The sequence below is a fragment of the Somniosus microcephalus genome, chromosome 34 (assembly GCF_052327205.1).
Source record: "Somniosus microcephalus isolate GS21.2 chromosome 34, FLI_Smic_1.0, whole genome shotgun sequence".
Classification (NCBI taxonomy): Eukaryota; Metazoa; Chordata; class Chondrichthyes; order Squaliformes; family Somniosidae; genus Somniosus; species Somniosus microcephalus.
Window position 1 is genome coordinate 20,767,530 of NC_141020.1, and position 17,752 is coordinate 20,785,281.

Below are 17,752 nucleotides of genomic sequence, written 5' to 3' on the forward strand. Positions count from 1 at the left end.
TCTGCCACTAGGCTGTCCCATGTAAATGTGGTGAATGGTTAAAGAAAAAGCCCACCTCCGACCTCCCGAATGTGAGCGACTGATAAACCAGTAAATGAAGACTGGATGAGCCTGTGTGGCGGGATGGGGGGTGTTGGTGGGATGTTTTATGATTGCCATTACAAGGGACCACCTTAATTAAGTGTATCACACAGACAGACTGACTTCTAAGTAAGCTCCCACTGCCCCCTCACGGGCAGGGATAGTTAAACCAGCACTCCTCTACCGAGATCGGTAACAGGCCGTCCCAGACTGAACTAGGCCGCACTCGGCCCAAAAGCCAATCCGTCGAACCGCATTAATCACTGCAAGGTCCTTCCTGCAGGACCGCTTGTTGCAAAAGGTGCCTATTGTTTCGTGGTTTCAGCCCTCGCTTCTCCCCCATCCCCCCGGCCGCTCACCGCACCGCCTTGTGCTTGCCCCCGCAGCATCCCCACTGCTCCCCGCACCGGTGGCAGGCCCGCAGGGGCAGATAGCAGCACATGCAGGGCGCCATGAGGGATAGAGCAGCCAGCGCCAGCCAGCGGGCGCAGAAGTGGCGGCTGGTGGCGTCGCAGGAGCAGGGGTCGGAGTAGTCGCCCTCGGAGTCCGACATGCAGTGGTACAGCATGGACTCGGCACACCACATGCAGCTGGCCTGGTGGACGCAGCGCCCGATGGGGTCGGGGGCGTCCTGGCAGCGCCCGCGCCCATTCTCCCGGTCGCGGAAGACGTCGCGGCAGTAGATGCAGCGGGAGGGAGCGGCGTCCTCCTCCGCCGCCGCGCCCGCCGGCTCCTTGGCCGCCTTCTTCAGCTGGCGGGGCGAGGCGGGAGCGCGGGCCTTGCAGCTGGGCGAGCCCTTGGCCTCCTTGAGTGGGCCCTCCGTCCCCGGGCTGCCACCGCCGCCACTCCCGCGCCCACCCTCCCTCGCCTCGCCCTTGGCGAAGTGCACGCACAAGTCGATCTTGTCGGCGTCGCGGTCCCGGTTGCGGATGATGGCCCTCCGGTAGTCCTCGTAGCCCTTGGCCACCCACAGGTCCTTGCAGGGGTTGACGCTCTCCAGCTCATCCTCGTCGCGATAGATCCCGTGCTGCAGCGGCTTGGTCTGAACCTGCGGGCAGAGGAAGCCTTGTCAAAACCAGGCCGGTCGCACGGCTAGCATCTGGAATCACAATCACCCGCTTTATGCTACAATTGTTTAGAAACATAGAAGATAGGAGCAGGAGTAGGCCATTCGGCCCCTCGAGCCTGCTCCGCCATTCAATGAGATCATGGCTGATCATCCAAACTCAGTACCCTGTCCCTGCCTTCTCCCCATATCCCTTGATCCCTTTAGCCTTAAGAAATATATCTAACTCCTTCTTGAATATATTTAATGAATTGACCTCTACTGCCTTCTGTGGTAGAGAATTCCACAGGTTCACCACTCTCTGGGTGAAGAAATTCCACCTCATCTCTGTCCTAAATGGCTTACCCCTTATCCTTAGACTGTGACCACTGGTTCTGGACTCCCCCGCCATCGGGAACATCCTTCCTGCATCTAGTCTGTCTAGTCCTGTTAGAATTTTATAAGTTTCAATGAGATCCCCTCTCATTCTTCTAAACTCCAGCGAGTATAAGCCCAATCGACCCAACCTCTCCTCATACGTCATTCCTGCCATCCCAGGTATCAGCTTGGTGAATCTTTGCTGCACTCCCTCCATGGCAAGAACACTCCCTCCATGACCCCCACTCCCCACCCTGCACTGTGCTGAACTGGGCGGGATAGCTGTAGGCGCAGCGACGGTTAAAAGCGAAGACCCGCATTTCTATAGCACCTTTCACAACCTCAGGACTTTAAGAACATAAGAATTAGGAGCAGGAGTCGGCCATTCAGCCCCTCGAGCCTGCTCCGCCATTCAATAAGATCACGGCTGATCATCGACCTCAGCTCCACTAACCCGCCCGGTCTCCATATCCCTTGATTCCCCTAGAGTCCAAAACTCTATCTATGCCACTCAGTGGTACTCGCACCCACAGCCTTCGGACTGAGAGACGAGAGCGCTACCCAATGAAGTACTTCTGCAGCGTCGTCGCTGTCGTAATGTAGGAAACGCGGCAGCCAATTTGCGCACAGCAAGCTCCCACAAACAGCAATGTGATAATGACCAGCTCGGTTTTTTTTGTGATGTTGGTTGAGGGGTAACTATTGGAGAACTCCCCCTGCTCTTTTTTGAAATGGTACCGTGGGGTCTTTTACGTCCACCTGTAGAGGGCAGATGGGGCCTCGGTTTAACGTCTGATCGTTACCTCCGACAGTGCGGCGCTCCCTCAGCACTGCACTGGAGCGTCAGCCTCGATGTTGCGCTCAAGTCTCTGCAGTGGTGCTCGCACCCACAGCCGTCGGGACTGAGAGGCCAGAGTGCTACCCACTGAGCCACCGCTCAGAGAATTCGCACCGCCTCATTCTGGGGAAGAGATTGGTAAAAAAAAGCAGTCAGTGCTCCCGCTCCTGTTCGCCATCCTGTGAGCCCGACTGGAAAGTGGGCAGTTCAGTGTTTGCCACCCCACTGCAGTCCAATAGCCCTTCAACCCTCATGGCCACGAGGTGGCATAGTGGTTAGCACTGTTGCCTCACAGCGCCAGGGACCCGGGTTCGAATCCGGCCTCGGGTGACTGTCTGTGTGGAGTTTGCACATTCTCCCCGTGTTTGCGTGGGTTTCCTCCGGGTGCTCCGGTTTCCTCCCACAGTCCAAAGATGTGCGGGTTAGGTTGATTGGCTATGATAAATTGACCCTTAGTGTTAGGGGGATTAAATACGTGGGGTTACGGGGATAGGGTGGGATATGTGTTGGTGCAGGGGTTACGGGGATCGGGTGGGATATGTGTCGGTGCAGGCTCGATGGGCCAAAATGGTCTCTATCTGCACTGTGGGGTTTCTGTGATTTCTGTGATCGGACAGTGGCAATGGCTTGTACCTGTGCAACTGCAACCCAGCACAACCAGCAGATTTAGGCGAGCACGTCGAATATACAGCACAACAACGGGCCATTAAGCCCAACCAGTCCATGCGCAGAATGTTTTTTTGGAGCCTGTTAACACCGACGTAAATCACAGATCAAAATAAAACACACTCCACACCAAACGGAGTTTGCAATCTGCTCCACTCTTGGGAGAGATTGTAAATATCGGCGCTAGCAATCCCTGACTAGAATTCCCTAAAAACTGGTAGCGAGGTGATACCTCACTCACACACTAAAACCATGTCTCTGGCTCCCCCCTTTCCTCCCCCGCACACCAATCGAACATATGACGAAAGGTCTTCGACCCGAAACGTTGACTCCGTTTCTCTCTCCACAGATGCTGCCTGGCCTGCTGAGTTTTTTTTCCAGCGTTTTCTGTTGTTATTTCGGATTTCCAGCATCCGCAGTATTTTGCTATCGAACATATGATCAGAGCAGTACCGAGGGAGTGCTGTATGGTCAGAATTTTTAAAAATTCGTTCCTGTGATGTGGGCGTCGCTGGCAAGGCCAGCATTTATTGCCCGTCCCTAATTGCCCTCGAGAAGGTGATGGTGAGCCGCCTTCTTGAACCGCTGTGGTCCGTGCGGTGAAGGTACTCCCACAGTGCTGTTGGGGAGGATTTTGATTTGTAGCGGATTTGATACAACAGAGTTGTAAAACATAGAAACATAGAAGATAGGAGCAGGAGTAGGCCATTTGGCCCTTCGAGCCTGCTCCGCCATTCAACGAGATCATGGCTGATCATCCAAACCCTAGCACCCGGTCCCTACACCGACAGCCATCCCACACAAGCCCTATCCCCGTAACCCCGTAACCCCACGTATTTAATCCCCCCTAACACTAAGGGCCAATTTTTATCATGGCCAATCAACCTAACCCGCACATCTTTGGACTGTGGGAGGAAACCGGAGCACCCGGAGGAAACCCACGCAAACACGGGGAGAATGTGCAAACTCCACACAGACAGTCACCCGCGGCCGGATTTGAATCCGGGTCCCTGGCGCTGTGAGGCAACAGTGCTAACCACTATGCCACCGTAAGAAATAGGAGCTGCAGTAGGTTAGTCCAGAGGGTAGTCAACCACACTGCTGTGGTTCTGGAGTCACATGCAAGCCCAGACCAAGTAAGGACGGCAGATTTCCTTCCCTGAAGAACATTAGTGAACCATTTTATAACAATCCAGCAGCTTATAGTGTTTTTTTTTTAATTAATTGAATTTATTTAACTGAATTTAAATTCCCAGCTGCCACAGTGGGATTATGAATTTGTGCGAGCTGGGTCATTACGCCAGGCCTCAAGGGTTACTAACCCAGTAACATAACCACTATGGTACCGTAACCAGCCTTAGATCCCACTGTACCATTCGAAGAGCAAGGACTTGTCCCAATGACCTGGGCCAACAATTCCTCCCTGAACCAACACCACCAACAATAGGTTAACCGGCCATTCAACTCATGGGCCTTTGGCAGGTCTTGTTCTGTGCAAAATGGCTGCCACGTTTACCCACATAATAAGTCAACGAAACTCAGAGTAATTCAAATCTGCTCTCAGAAGGTTGAGAGATTCGATAGAACTGTTCAAAATCATGAGGGAGCTAGGCAGGGTAGATAGAGAGAGACTGTTCCCATTGGCGGAAGGGCCGAGAACCGGAGGGCACAGATTCAAGGTGATTGGCAGAAGAACCAAAAGGCGACGTGAGGAAAAACTTTTTTATGCAGCGAGTGGTGAGGATCTGGAATGCACTGCCTGAAAGGGTGGTGGAGGCAGACTCAACCATGGCTTTCAAAAGGGAATTGGATAAGTACCCGAAGGCAAAAAATGTGCAGGACTACGGGGAAGGGGCGGGGGAGTGACTGAAGTGTTCCTGCAGGGAGCTGGCACGGGCTCGACAGGCTGAATGGCCTCCTGTGCTGTAACCATTCTATGATTCATTGTAACTGAAGCATTTTGAAATGTTTCTGAGAGAGTTGATAGCGTAATTAAGAAAAAAAAACTGTTTCCAGTGGCAGGAGGGTTGATAAGCAGAGGACACAGATTTCCCACTTTGGTAGGAAAAATAGAAAAGCAGAGTATTTTTTAAATGGTGAGAGATTGGGAAATGTTAGTGTTCAGAGGGACCTGGGTGTCCTTGTACACGAATCACTGAAAGTTAACATGCAGGTACAGCAAGCAATTAGGAAAGCAAATGGTATGTTGGCCTTTATTACAAGAGGATTTGAGTGTAAGAGTAAAGACGTCGTACTGCAATTATATTGGGTCCTGGTGAGACCACACCTGGAGTATTGTGTACAGTTTTGGTCTCCTTACCTGAGGAAAGATATACTTGCCATGGAGGAAGTGCAACGAAGGTTCACCAGACTGATTCCTGGGATGGGGGGATTGTCCTATGAGGAGAGATTGAGTAGACGAGGCCTATATTCTCTAGAGTTTAGATGATTGAGAGGTGATCTCATTGAAACATACAAAATTTCTACAGGGCTTGACAGGGTAGATGCAGGGAGGATGTTTCCCCTGGCTGGGAGTCTAGAACCATAGGTCATATTCTGAGAATAAGGGGTCGGCCATTTAGGACTGAGATGAGGAGAAATGTCTTCACTCGGAGGATGATGAATCTTTGGAATTCTCTACCCCAGAGGGCTGTGGAGGCTCAGTCGTTGAGTATATTCAAGACAGAGATCGATAGATTTTTGAATATTAAGGGAATCAAGGGATATGGGGATAGTGCAGGAAAGTGGAGTTGAGGTAGAAGATCAGCCATGATCTTATTGAATGGCGGAGCAGGCTGGAGGGGCCGAATGGTCGACTCCTGCTCCTAATTCTTATGTTATGTCAGTAATCGGTTAGTGATGGCCGAATGCACTTCCTGTCAGGGAGCAAAGGTCGCGGATGCACTTCCTGTCTGGGAGCAAAAGTCTGCAAGGGGTCGGGTTGGGGAAATAATAGCAACTCATGATTTTTATACCAAATCTCTTCCTTTTTAAGAGCTTGTCTCTTGATTTATGAGACGGTGGGGTTGGCTGTAAACCCGTATATAAAAGCGGTTGGTTCACTACTACCTGGTTGGGGTGCGTGACTGCTTGTATCTGCCCGAGTCTGAATTCGTCGGAGGCCGGTGACCTGATGTAGCAGCTGGATGATGATTCGCTGGTTACTATGGTGATATGTTTTGGGAGCATCTCCTTCCTGCTATTGGACGATGACTCACTGTCCGTGTGCATCTAAAAAGGAAAATGAAAACTGTCAGAGGCGAGTGTGCAGAACGGACGGGAGAGAACGGGACAAACCCTAGATTCGCCCAACTCCCCAGTGCATGACTCTCTATCCCCCATTCCCCAGTGTGTCCCCTCTCTCTATCCCCATGCTTTTATTGCAAAGGGGAAGGAGTATAAAAGCAGGGACGTCTTGCTTCAGTTGTACAGGGTACTGGTGAGGCCACACCTGGAATATTGTGTGCAGTTTTGGTTTCCATATTTAAGAAAAGATATACTTGCTCTCGAGGCAGTTCAGAGAAGGTTCACTCGGTTGATTCCGGAGATGAGGGGGTTGACTTATGAGGAAAGGTTGAGTAGGTTGGGCCTCTATTCATTGGAATTCAGAAGAATGAGAGGCGATCTTATCGAAACATATAAGATTGTGAGGGGGCTTGATCGGGTGGATGCGGTGAGGATGTTTCCACTGATGGGTGAGACTAGAACTACTGGGCATAATCTTAGAATAAGGGGCTGCCGTTTCAAAACTGAGATGAGGAGAAACTTCTTCACTCAGAGGGTAGTAAATCTATGGAATTTGCTACCTCAGAGAGCTGTGGAAGCTGCGACATTAAATAAATTTAAAACGGAGATAGACAGTTTCCTAGCTGATAAGGGAATTAGGGGTTACGGGGAGAGGGCAGGGAAGTGGACGTGAGTCTAGGTTCGGATCAGCCATGATCCTATTGAATGGCGGAGCAGGCCCGAGGGGCCGTATGGCCTACTCCTGCTCCTACTTCTTATGTTCTTATGTTCTCTATCCCCATTCCCCAGTGTGTCCCCTCTCTCTAGCCCCATTCCCCAATTCCATTCAACAGTCGAACTTTCCCTATTTCAGGAATGTAACAGACACCTCAGCATTTCAAATCCTACTGCCGGGACACATGACTGAATCTATCCAATGACAAAAGGCACGTGACAAAATACATCCAATGGCTGAAGAATGTTCAAGGGAAGCTGGTAAACGTCCTTGGGGTTGATTTGACTACTTTTACCTGACGTTAACGTGGCAGTAACGGCCTCAACATGGTGCTGGTAGCCTTACCGCCGTGTTAACACCGGTGATGTGGCCGTTTTGAAAGGGGCCTACCTCCGGGTGTCCAAAGTGCCTGCCTGTTTCAGTGATAGGCCCCTTTGAATATGGAAATAGGGGTCATGTGATGTAAATAGGTCCCCAATTGCCATGTTAGGTCGGAACTGGCTGGAGCCTGCACAGATCCACGGGCGATGGTACCGCAGAGGCCGACTAAAGGTAAATGTTGAATTGTTTTTTGTGGGCCCGGGTGGAGCAGGAGTGGGGGAGACCCCTCAAAAATATTCTGGGCTGCTTCCGCCCAGGATCCCCCAACCCCCAATCGTGACCCCCCCACACCCCTCACAACTTAGCTTGCTGGTGGCCACCCTAACCTGATCTTGAGGCTAAGCTGTTTCAGGACAACTGCTCGCTTTAAATGAGGCCTTAAAATGGCGGCGGTGGGGGGGGGGGGCGCGGCGGGGGCTTAATCGCCGCCAAAACAGGCGGCCAGTCAGTGCACTCCGTCAGTCAGTCACCCAAAAGTCAAAATAGGCCCCCTGGAATTTATTTATTTACTCCCCTTTTTCTCGCCCCTCTCCTGAAGGTGCTGACACTCGCTGGAGTACAGATCCACGGATGTCCATAACCATTCGGTACCTCAGTCAAACCCCCCATTCTTCATGCGCAGGCTACTCCACCAGTCAAGGTGTATCTTATCTGCACCCGGGGGCCAGTTTTGGCGTCCGTCACGCCCCCGTTTGCCACCCGAAAACTGGCACAATCGGAGCCTGACAGAGGAGGGAAATCAGTGGCGACTAACTTCCTGCTATTATTGGGCCCTCAGCATATGGTCATAATATTTCAATGTCATTGCACCTGTAGACGGTACTGTTGTTAATGAGTCCCATAACATTACTCTAAGTGTACACCACACCTAACGTTATGTGACCATTGATCAACTGATCTTAAGCCTCTTCTGTAAAACCGGAGTACAGTTCCTAACTTTGTCCAGCAGGTGACAGTGCAGCGGTGAACTCCTTTCAGAATGGCAGACGTCTTGGTAAAGGAGACTAGAGACATGTCTCCCTGAAACAAAAATATCAACAAAAAAACAAGCCAAAAGCTTTTGGGCAGTTGGTAGAAGATATCATCTGAAGCAGACAAGTTCTTCATTCACGTATCCAAAAGGGGTGAAGGGGGTGGGGGTATGTGGAAAACCCCCCACCACACCACTTTCTGGGTGGCGAGCATGCTGGGCATTGTCCAACACAGGAAACCAGGTGGGCAGGATGGCTTGGGATGGACCTTCAGGAGGAAGGCCATTTTCAAATGCCCCCAGCATTTCAGGCAAGTGATTCCAGGCCATTAGGAACTCTTTCTGTCCACTTTTTCCTGGGTTTTGTTGAGGCTCATGAAAGTCTAAGTTCTCTTCAGGTCAATAGAGGTGCAGTCGGCAAAAAATAATTATTAAAGGTAACTGGAGCAAAAAGCTAATAACTGTAATGGTGACCATGAAACTATCGGATTGTCGTAAAAACCCATCTGGTTCACTAATGTCCTTTAGGGAAGGAAATCTGCCGTCCTTACCCGGTCTGGCCGATATGAGACACCAGACCCTCAGCAATGCGGTTGATTCTTAACTGCCCTCTGAAATAGCCTAGCTACACAACTGCTACGAAAAACAATAATAAGAATAAAACCGGACGGACCACCCGGCATCGACCTCGGCACCGGCTTCGGACACGACAACAGCACACCCAGCCCAGTCGACCCTGCAAAGTCCTCCTCACCAGCATCTGGGGACTTGTGCCAAAATTGGGAGAGCTGTCCCACAGACTAGTCAAGCAACAGCCTGACAGTCATACTCACAGAATCATACCTTTCAGCCAATGTCCCAGACTCCTCCATCACCATCCCTGGGTATGTCCTGTCCCACAAGCAGGACAGACCCACCAGAGGTGGTGGGCACAGTGGTATACAGTCAGGAAGGAGTGTCCCTGGGAGTCCTCAACATTGACTCTGGACCCCATGAAGTCTCATGGCTTCAGGTCAAACATGGGCAAGGAAACCTCCTGCTGATTACCACCTACCGCCCTCCCTCAGCTGATGAATCAGTACTCCTCCATGTTGAACACCACTTGGAAGAAGCACTGAGGGTAGCAAGGGTACAGAATGTACTCTGGGTGGGGGACTTCAATGTCCATCACCAAGAGTGGCTCGATAGCCCCACTACTGACCGAGCTGGCTGAGTCCTGAAGGACATAGCTGCCAGACTAGGACTGGGCATTTTTCAAGAAGGGTAGTAGGGATAAACCAGGGAATTACAGACCAGTGAGCCTAACATCAGTGGTAGGAAAATATTGGAAAAAATTCTGAGGGGCAGAATTAGTCTCCTCTTGGAGAGGCAGGGATTAATCAGGGATAGTCAGCATGGCTTTGTCAGGGGAAGATCATGTCTGACCAATTTGATTGAATTTTTCGAGGGGGTGACTAGGTGTGTGAATGGGGGTAGTGCAGTTGATGTAGTCTACATGGACTTCAGTAAGGCTTTTGACAAAGTCCCACATGGGAGACTGGTCAAGAAGGTAAGAGCCCATGGGATCCAGGGCAATTTGGCACATTGGATCCAAAATTGGCTTAGTGGCAGGGGGCAGAGGGTGATGGTCGAAGGTTGTTTTTGTGACTGGAAGCCTGTGTCCAGTGGTGTACCGCAGAGATCAGTGCTGGGTCCTTTGCTGTTTGTAGTGTACATTCATAGTTTAGATATGAATGTAGGAGATATGATCAGTAAGTTCGCAGATGACACGAAAATTGGTGGAGTGGTAAATAGTGAGGAGGGAAGCCTCAGGCTACAGGACGATATAGACGGGGTGGTTAGATGGGCAGAACAGTGGCAAATGGAATTTAACCCTGAAAAGTGTGAGGTGATGCATTTTGGGAGGATAAACAAGGCAAGGGAATACACAATGAATGGTAGGACCCTAGGAAGGACAGAGGATCAGAGGGACCTTGGTGTGCATGTACATAGATCCCTGAAGGCATCAGGACAGGTAGATAAGAGGGTTAAAAAGGCATATGGGATACTTGCCTTCATTAGCCGAGGCATAGAATATAAGAGCAGGGAGGTTATGATGGAGCTGTACAAAACGCTAGTTAGGCCACAGCTGGAATACTGTGTGCAGTTCTGGTCACCACACTATAGGAGGGATGTGATTGCATTGGAGAGGGTGCAGAGGAGATTCACCAGGATGTTACCTGGGCTGGAGCGCTTCAGCTATGAAGAAAGACTGGACAGGCTGGGGTTGTTTCCCTTAGAGCAGAGAAGGCTGCGGGGGGACCTGATTGAGGTGTACAAAATTATGAGGGGCATAGATAGGGTAGATAGAAAGGAACTTTTCCCCTCAGTAGAGGGGTCAATAACCAGGGGCATAGTTTCAAGATAAGGGGCAGGAGGTTTAGAGGGGATTTGAGGAAAAACTTTTTCACCCAGAGGGTGGTTGGAATCTGGAACTCACTGCCTGAAAGGGTGGTAGAGGCAGGAACCCTCACAACATTCAAGAAGCATTTAGATGAGCACTTGAAACGCCATAGCATACAAGGCTACGGACCAAGTGCTGGAAAATGGGATTAGAATAGACAGGGCTTGATGGCCAGCGTGGACACGATGGGCCGAAGGGCCTCTTTCTGTGCTGTATAACTCTATGACTGCGGCAGGTGGTGAGAGAACCAACACGAGGGAAAAACCTACTTGACCTCATCCTCACCAATCTACCTGTCGCAGATGCATCTGTCCATGACAGCATTGGTAGGAGTGACCACCGCACAGTCCTTGTGGAGACGAACCCTTGTCTTCACACTGAGGACACCTTCCATCGTGTTGTGTGGCACTACCACCGTGCTAAATGGGATAGATTCAGAACAGATCTAGCAGCTCAAAACTGGGCATCCATGAGGCGCTGTGGGCCATCAGCAGCAGCAGAATTGTACTCCACCACAATCTGTAAACTCATGGCACGGGATATCCCTCACTCTACCATTACCAGCCAAGGGACCAACCGTGGTTCAATGAGGAGCGCAGAAGAGCATGCCAGGAGCAGCACCAGGCGTACCTAAAAATGAGGTGCCAACCTGGGGAAGCTGCAACACAGGACTACAAGCATGCTAAACAATAAAACAAGGTTAGAGATGGCAGGGCAGGTGGTGTGTCGTAACTGCAGCATGTGGAAGTTTGTGGAGATTAGCGAGATCCCGAGCAACCACATCCGCAGTAAGTGTCTGCAACTCGAGGAACTTCAGCTCAGAGTTGTTGAGCTGGAGTAGGAGGTGCAGACATTGCGATGCATCAGGGAGGGGGAGAGTTACCTGGACACTTTGTTCCAGGAGGTAGTCACACCCTTTAGGTTAAGTAGTACTTTAGAGTTTTTCAGTGGTCAGTGAATTAACCTCACCTTGGCAACAACAGCAACAACCACAACTTGTATTTATATAGCGCCTTTAATGTAGTAAAACATTCACTATATTAGTAAAATAACAGCCATCTTCATACTCCAAATCCTACTGCAGGGACACAGTCGCATCCCAAGGCACTTCACAGAAGCGTTATCAAAAATAATTTGACACTAATCCACATGAGGAGATATTAGGACAGGTGACCAAAAGCTTGGTCAAAGAGGTAGGTTTTAAGGAGGAGAGAAAGGCTGAGAGCTTTGGGGGGGGAAATTCCAGAGCTTAGGGCCCAGGCGGCTGAAGGCACGGCCGCCAATGGTGGAGCAAAGACAATCGGGGATGCGCAAGAGGCCAGAATTGGAGGAGTGCGGGGATATCGGAGGGTTGTAGCACTGGAGGAGGTTACAGAGATAGGGAGGGGCGAGACCATGGAGGGGTTTGAAATCAAGAATGAGAATGTTAAAAGCGAGGCATTGCCAAATTGGGCACCAATCTAGGTCAGCGAGAACAGGGGTGACGGGGGAATGGGACCTGTGTGAGTTAGGATATGGGCAGCAGAGTTTCGGGTAAGTTCAAGTTTTCGAAGGGTGCAAGCTGGGAAGCCGACATTGGAATAGTCAAGTTTAGATCATGGCAGGTGACCATGGGTGTTGGAGGCCAATCATCGCAGCCTCAAGAGCTCCACGGGGCAGTGGCCTGATCCGAACCACCTTCAGCTGCTTCATCAAAGACCTTCCCTCCATCATAAGGTCAGGAGTGGGGCTGTTTACTAAACGTTCCACAGTGTCTACCTCCATTCACAACTCCTCCACTGTTGAAGCAGCTCATGCCAGCCTTCCGTAAGACCCTGGACAGCATCCAGACTTGGACTAACAAGGGGCAACTAACATTCAAGCTGTCTAAGTGCCAGGCAATGAGCATATCCAGCAACGGTGGCCCACTCACCTCTTCCTGACCTTCAACAGCACCAACATCACCAAGTTCCCCCCATTAACATGCTGATAAGTGGGGTGGCGACCAGCAGTCTGGCAAATCTGCTTTGGTCAGCTATTCTACAGTACTAGTTAAAAAGAGTTATTGGCCCAGAACTTCGGGTCTCCACGGGTGAGTACGCACAGGGTACTCACCCGTAGGCCCGATGGAAGTGCCGGTTTCCTGTATGCACTGCGCATGCGCGGGAAACCGGCACTTCCGTTCCTCTGAACGAAGGGGTTCAGAGGTCGAACGCATGCGCGGGGGAGGCTGCATGTGCGCATCAAACTTACGGTTTTTTTTTTTACAGGTTTTTCCGGGAACGTAAGCCTGCAGAAGTTAGAAATGTAAAAAGCAGGTGTAGGGCCTGCTTTTTACAAGGTAAGTGGTGAATTAATTAAAATTAAAACATTTTTTCCACAGGTTTATTATTTTTAAATACTTTAAAGCAAGGTAAGTTTAGTTTTAGCCCCGTTAGAATATAAAATTATTTTTTTCAAAAATTTAAATTATTGTTTAAAATAGTTATTTCATGTAATTTATAGTTTATTTAAAAAATGTGATTTAAAAAAAAATTATTTGAAGGTTTACTGCTATTTTGGGGCCGTAGTATTTATAAGTCTTGACAGCACTTCCTGTCAGATTTATGAATGGAGCATTCTCTGCTCCGATTGGCTGCCCAAGGCCCACGTGATCCCAGGGGACGCATCGAACTAACTGCGCCCCTGGGATACGCAAGCACTGCGCGCCGGCAGCTGGACCAGGCCCCGGATCAGAATTCCACGGGGCCCTACAGCTCAACGGCCGGCGCGCAAGGTAAGTGCAGGTCGGGGGCTTGCACCCGCGGGAAGCCCCCGACCCGAATTTCTGGGCCAATATTATATAATGGTCACGCAGCCCATCATGCTTTGCAGCTATCTAAATGCTACATGTACGCTTTTAATATATATATATCTCAATAATGTGAAGCTAATCATCCTTTAAACATGATTTCTAGTATTACAGCCTAATGGTTAATCTTTTAGAGACTGGAGGATTCAGGCTTCGGTTCACAGGCCTATTTTTGCAATCCAATCAGAAACTTAATTGAGCCAGCCATATCAAAAATGGCAGGGCAGAGGCTCAGTATTCATCTTCTGATCCATCAAAGCTCCTCCATCATCGACAGCCCTGGCTCAGTGGGTAGCACACTCACCTCTGAGTCAGAAGATTGTGGGTTCATAGTCCCACTCCAGGGACTTGAACACAACAATCTAGGCTGACGCTGAGGGGAGAGCTGCCCTGTAGGAGGTGCTGTCTTTTGCATGAGACGTTAAACCGAGGCCCCGTCTGCCCTCTCAGATCCCATGGCACTATTTCGCAGAAGAGCAGGGGAGTTCTCCCCAGTGTCCTGGCCGGCCAACATCACTAAAACAGATTATCTGGTCATCATCACATTGCTGCTTGTGGGAGCTTGCTGTGTGCGAACTGGTTGCCGCGTTTCCTACATTACAACAGTGACTACACTTCAAAAAGTACTTCATTTGGGACATCCTGAAGTAGTGAAAGGTGCTATAGAAATGCAAGCCTTTCGCTTCCCTTAATTTCGACTGCCAATTTCAGCATTGGCAAAGACTGCGAACAGGTTGAGGTGCCTTTTAAAGCTTTCTGAATTGTTGTCTGTGATATTCCCCTTTAATTCTTGCCATCGCTTTAGATTTGACATACACAATCTTCCTGCCCCAACCATTAGCATCCTCCCCAGCTAGAAATTGGTCGGGAAACCCAGGAGAATGGGTTTCCCTCGGGCCCTGCCAAATTTAACGGCAGGGCCTGATTAAAATGTCAAAGCTCTCATTTCCCACCCGCAGCCAGCCAGATGGAGAGACTGGCTGGCTGTGGGCGGGTAGGCTTGCGGCACTAGGCTGCAGAGAGGAGGGAGGGGTGGGGGGGGGGGGGATCGGGGAGACGGGTGAATCTGGGCCGCAGGAGGATCGGAGGGGTGGTTCAGGGCCGGGGGGGGAAGCATTGGGGCCGGAGGGGGAAGGCCGGGAAGGCAATCGGGGGCCGGAGAGGAGAGGTTGGAGGCCAGAGGGAGGATCAGAGGCTTCGGGGAGGGGAGGTCGGCGGGTGATCGGAGACCTCGTTTGGGAGTGGGGGGGGCAGGGGGGGATCGGAGGCTTTGCGGGGGGGGGTGGTCTCCCATCACGGAGGGTGGGTGAGGAAGGGACGCTGGAACAGCTCTTACCTCCTGGACCCAGCAGTCCTCGCCTTGCTTTAGTTGGCGGGTTCCCTGAGGCCTGAGAAACCCGGCCAGCCAGAGTTAAATTTGAAATGCTGATTAAATCTGAGGCATGCCAGCCTCAGTATAAATATTTAAATGAGTCACCCGTCTCCTGGGAGCGGGTTGGCTTCCCAGCCTCCGTCCTGCCTCCTTTAAAACCGGAAGTGGGCGGGTTAGAGGTGGGATTCAGTTTTTTAAAAATTCTTTAACCTCCCACCCGACCTCAAACCACCCGTTTTTTGGGGTTAAAATTCCCCCCTATGAGTTCAAATCCCACCGTGTCAGTCTGAGAATTTGAATTCAGTTTAAAAATATCGAGAAATACACAAAGTAAAATTATCAGTAAACATGAGCATGAAGCAGTTGGACTATCTTAAAAAACCCCAAATGTCCTTTAGGGAAGGAAACCTGCCGTCCTTACCCGGTCTGGGCCTATATGTGACTCCAGTCCCAGACCAACCTTATTGGCTCTTAACTGCCCTCTAAAGCGGCCTAGCAAGTTGCTCAGTTGTATAAAACTTCTACCAGCGGTTAAAGAGGAAGGCCCCACCACCGCCGCCTTCTCAGGGTAACCAGGCATTGCCAGCGACGCTAAACGAATATAAAAATAGGAAAGCAGCGGCAGCAACGAGGCTGTATCATTCTGTGGCCTTACTTACTGCAACGACGTCCTCCGCAGCATCAGCCTCACCCTGACTCGAGGAAGAGGAGGTCAGAGAGCCTGCAGAAATGTAACAGAGACCAAGGGGTAAGGTCAGAACAATCCAGAGACATCAGTACACTGCATCGAGGGCTGAGGGTTAAAACCACAGTAACCGATACCCGGGAGTGAGTTACAGGCTGGAATCTAATCAAGGGGTTCAGGGGCTTTATATATAGACTAACACTTACCCGGGAGTGAGTTACAGGCTGGAATCTAATCGAGGGGTTCAGGGGAGTTTATATATAGAATAACACATACCCGGGAGTGAGTTACAGGCTGGAATCTAATCGAGGGGTTCGGGGGGTTTATATATAGAATAACACATACCCGGGAGTGAGTTACAGGCTGGAATCTAATCAAGGGGTTCAGGGGCTTTATATATAGACTAACACTTACCCGGGAGTGAGTTACAGGCTGGAATCTAATCGAGGGGTTCAGGGGAGTTTATATATAGAATAACACATACCCGGGAGTGAGTTACAGGCTGGAATCTAATCCAGGAGTTCAGGGGAGTTTATATATAGAATAACACATACCCGGGAGTGAGTTACAGGCTGGAATCTAATCAAGGGGTTCAGGGGAGTTTATATACAGACTAACACTTACCCGGGAGTGAGTTACAGGCTGGAATCTAATCGAGGGGTTCAGGGGAGTTTATATACAGACTAACACTTACCCGGGAGTGAGTTACAGGCTGGAATCTAATCGAGGGGTTCAGGGGAGTTTATATACAGACTAACAGATACCCGGGAGTGAGTTACAGGCTGGAATCTAATCGAGGGGTTCAGGGGCTTTATATATAGACTAACACTTACCCGGGAGTGAGTTACAGGCTGGAATCTAATCGAGGAGTTCAGGGGAGTTTATATATAGAATAACACATACCCGGGAGTGAGTTACAGGCTGGAATCTAATCGCGGGGTTCGGGGGGTTTATATATAGAATAACACATACCCGGGAGTGAGTTACAGGCTGGAATCTAATCGAGGAGTTCAGGGGAGTTTATATATAGAATAACACATACCCGGGAGTGAGTTACAGGCTGGAATCTAATCGCGGGGTTCGGGGGGTTTATATATAGAATAACACATACCCGGGAGTGAGTTACAGGCTGGAATCTAATCGCGGGGTTCGGGGGGTTTATATATAGACTAACACTTACCCGGGAGTGAGTTACAGGCTGGAATCTAATCGAGGGGTTCGGGGGGTTTATTTATAGAATAACACATACCCGGGAGTGAGTTACAGGCTGGAATCTAATCGCGGGGTTCGGGGGGTTTATATATAGAATAACACATACCCGGGAGTGAGTTACAGGCTGGAATCTAATCGAGGGGTTTGGGGGGTTTATATATAGAATAACACATACCCGGGAGTGAGTTACAGGCTGGAATGTAATCGAGGGGTTCGGGGGCATTTATATATAGAATAACACATACCCGGGGGTGAGTTACAGGCTGGAATCTAATCAAGGGGTTCAGGGGCTTTATATATAGACTAACACTTACCCGGGAGTGAGTTACAGGCTGGAATCTAATCGAGGGGTTCAGGGGCTTTATATATAGACTAACACTTACCCGGGAGTGAGTTACAGGCTGGAATCTAATTGAGGGGTTCAGGGGGTTTATATATAGACTAACAGATACCCGGGAGTGAGTTACAGGCTGGAATCTAATCGAGGAGTTCAGGGGAGTTTATATATAGAATAACACATACCCGGGAGTGCGTTACAGGCTGGAATCTAATTGAGGGGTTCAGGGGGTTTATATATAGACTAACAGATACCCGGGAGTGAGTTACAGGCTGGAATCTAATCGAGGAGTTCAGGGGGTTTATCTATAGAATAACAGATACCCGGGAGTGAGTTACAGGCTGGAATCTAATCGAGGGGTTCAGGGGCTTTATATATAGACTAACAGATACCCGGGAGTGAGTTACAGGCTGGAATCTAATCGAGGGGTTCAGCGGCTTTATATATGGAATAACACATACCCGGGAGTGAATTAAAGGCTGGAATCTAATCGAGGGGTTCGGGGAGTTTATATATAGAATAACAGATACCCGGGAGTGAGTTACAGGCTGGA

The 17,752-nt window shown here is 50.0% G+C and overlaps 1 protein-coding gene across 1 annotated transcript in view; it reads right to left on the reverse strand.

Moving 5' to 3' along the window:
• Nucleotides 1-436: 436 nt before the first annotated feature.
• The window catches only part of spred3 (sprouty related EVH1 domain containing 3), a 47,958-nt gene continuing 30,642 nt past the window's right edge, over nt 437-17,752 (reverse strand). Inside the window, exons 3-5 of the mRNA XM_085973573.1 lie at nt 15,625-15,686; nt 6,078-6,239; nt 437-1,129 (exon numbers count right to left, since the gene is read on the reverse strand). Coding sequence (XP_085829699.1) covers nt 437-1,129; nt 6,078-6,239; nt 15,625-15,686 — 917 coding nt within the window. The remainder of the gene's footprint in view (nt 1,130-6,077; nt 6,240-15,624; nt 15,687-17,752) is intronic.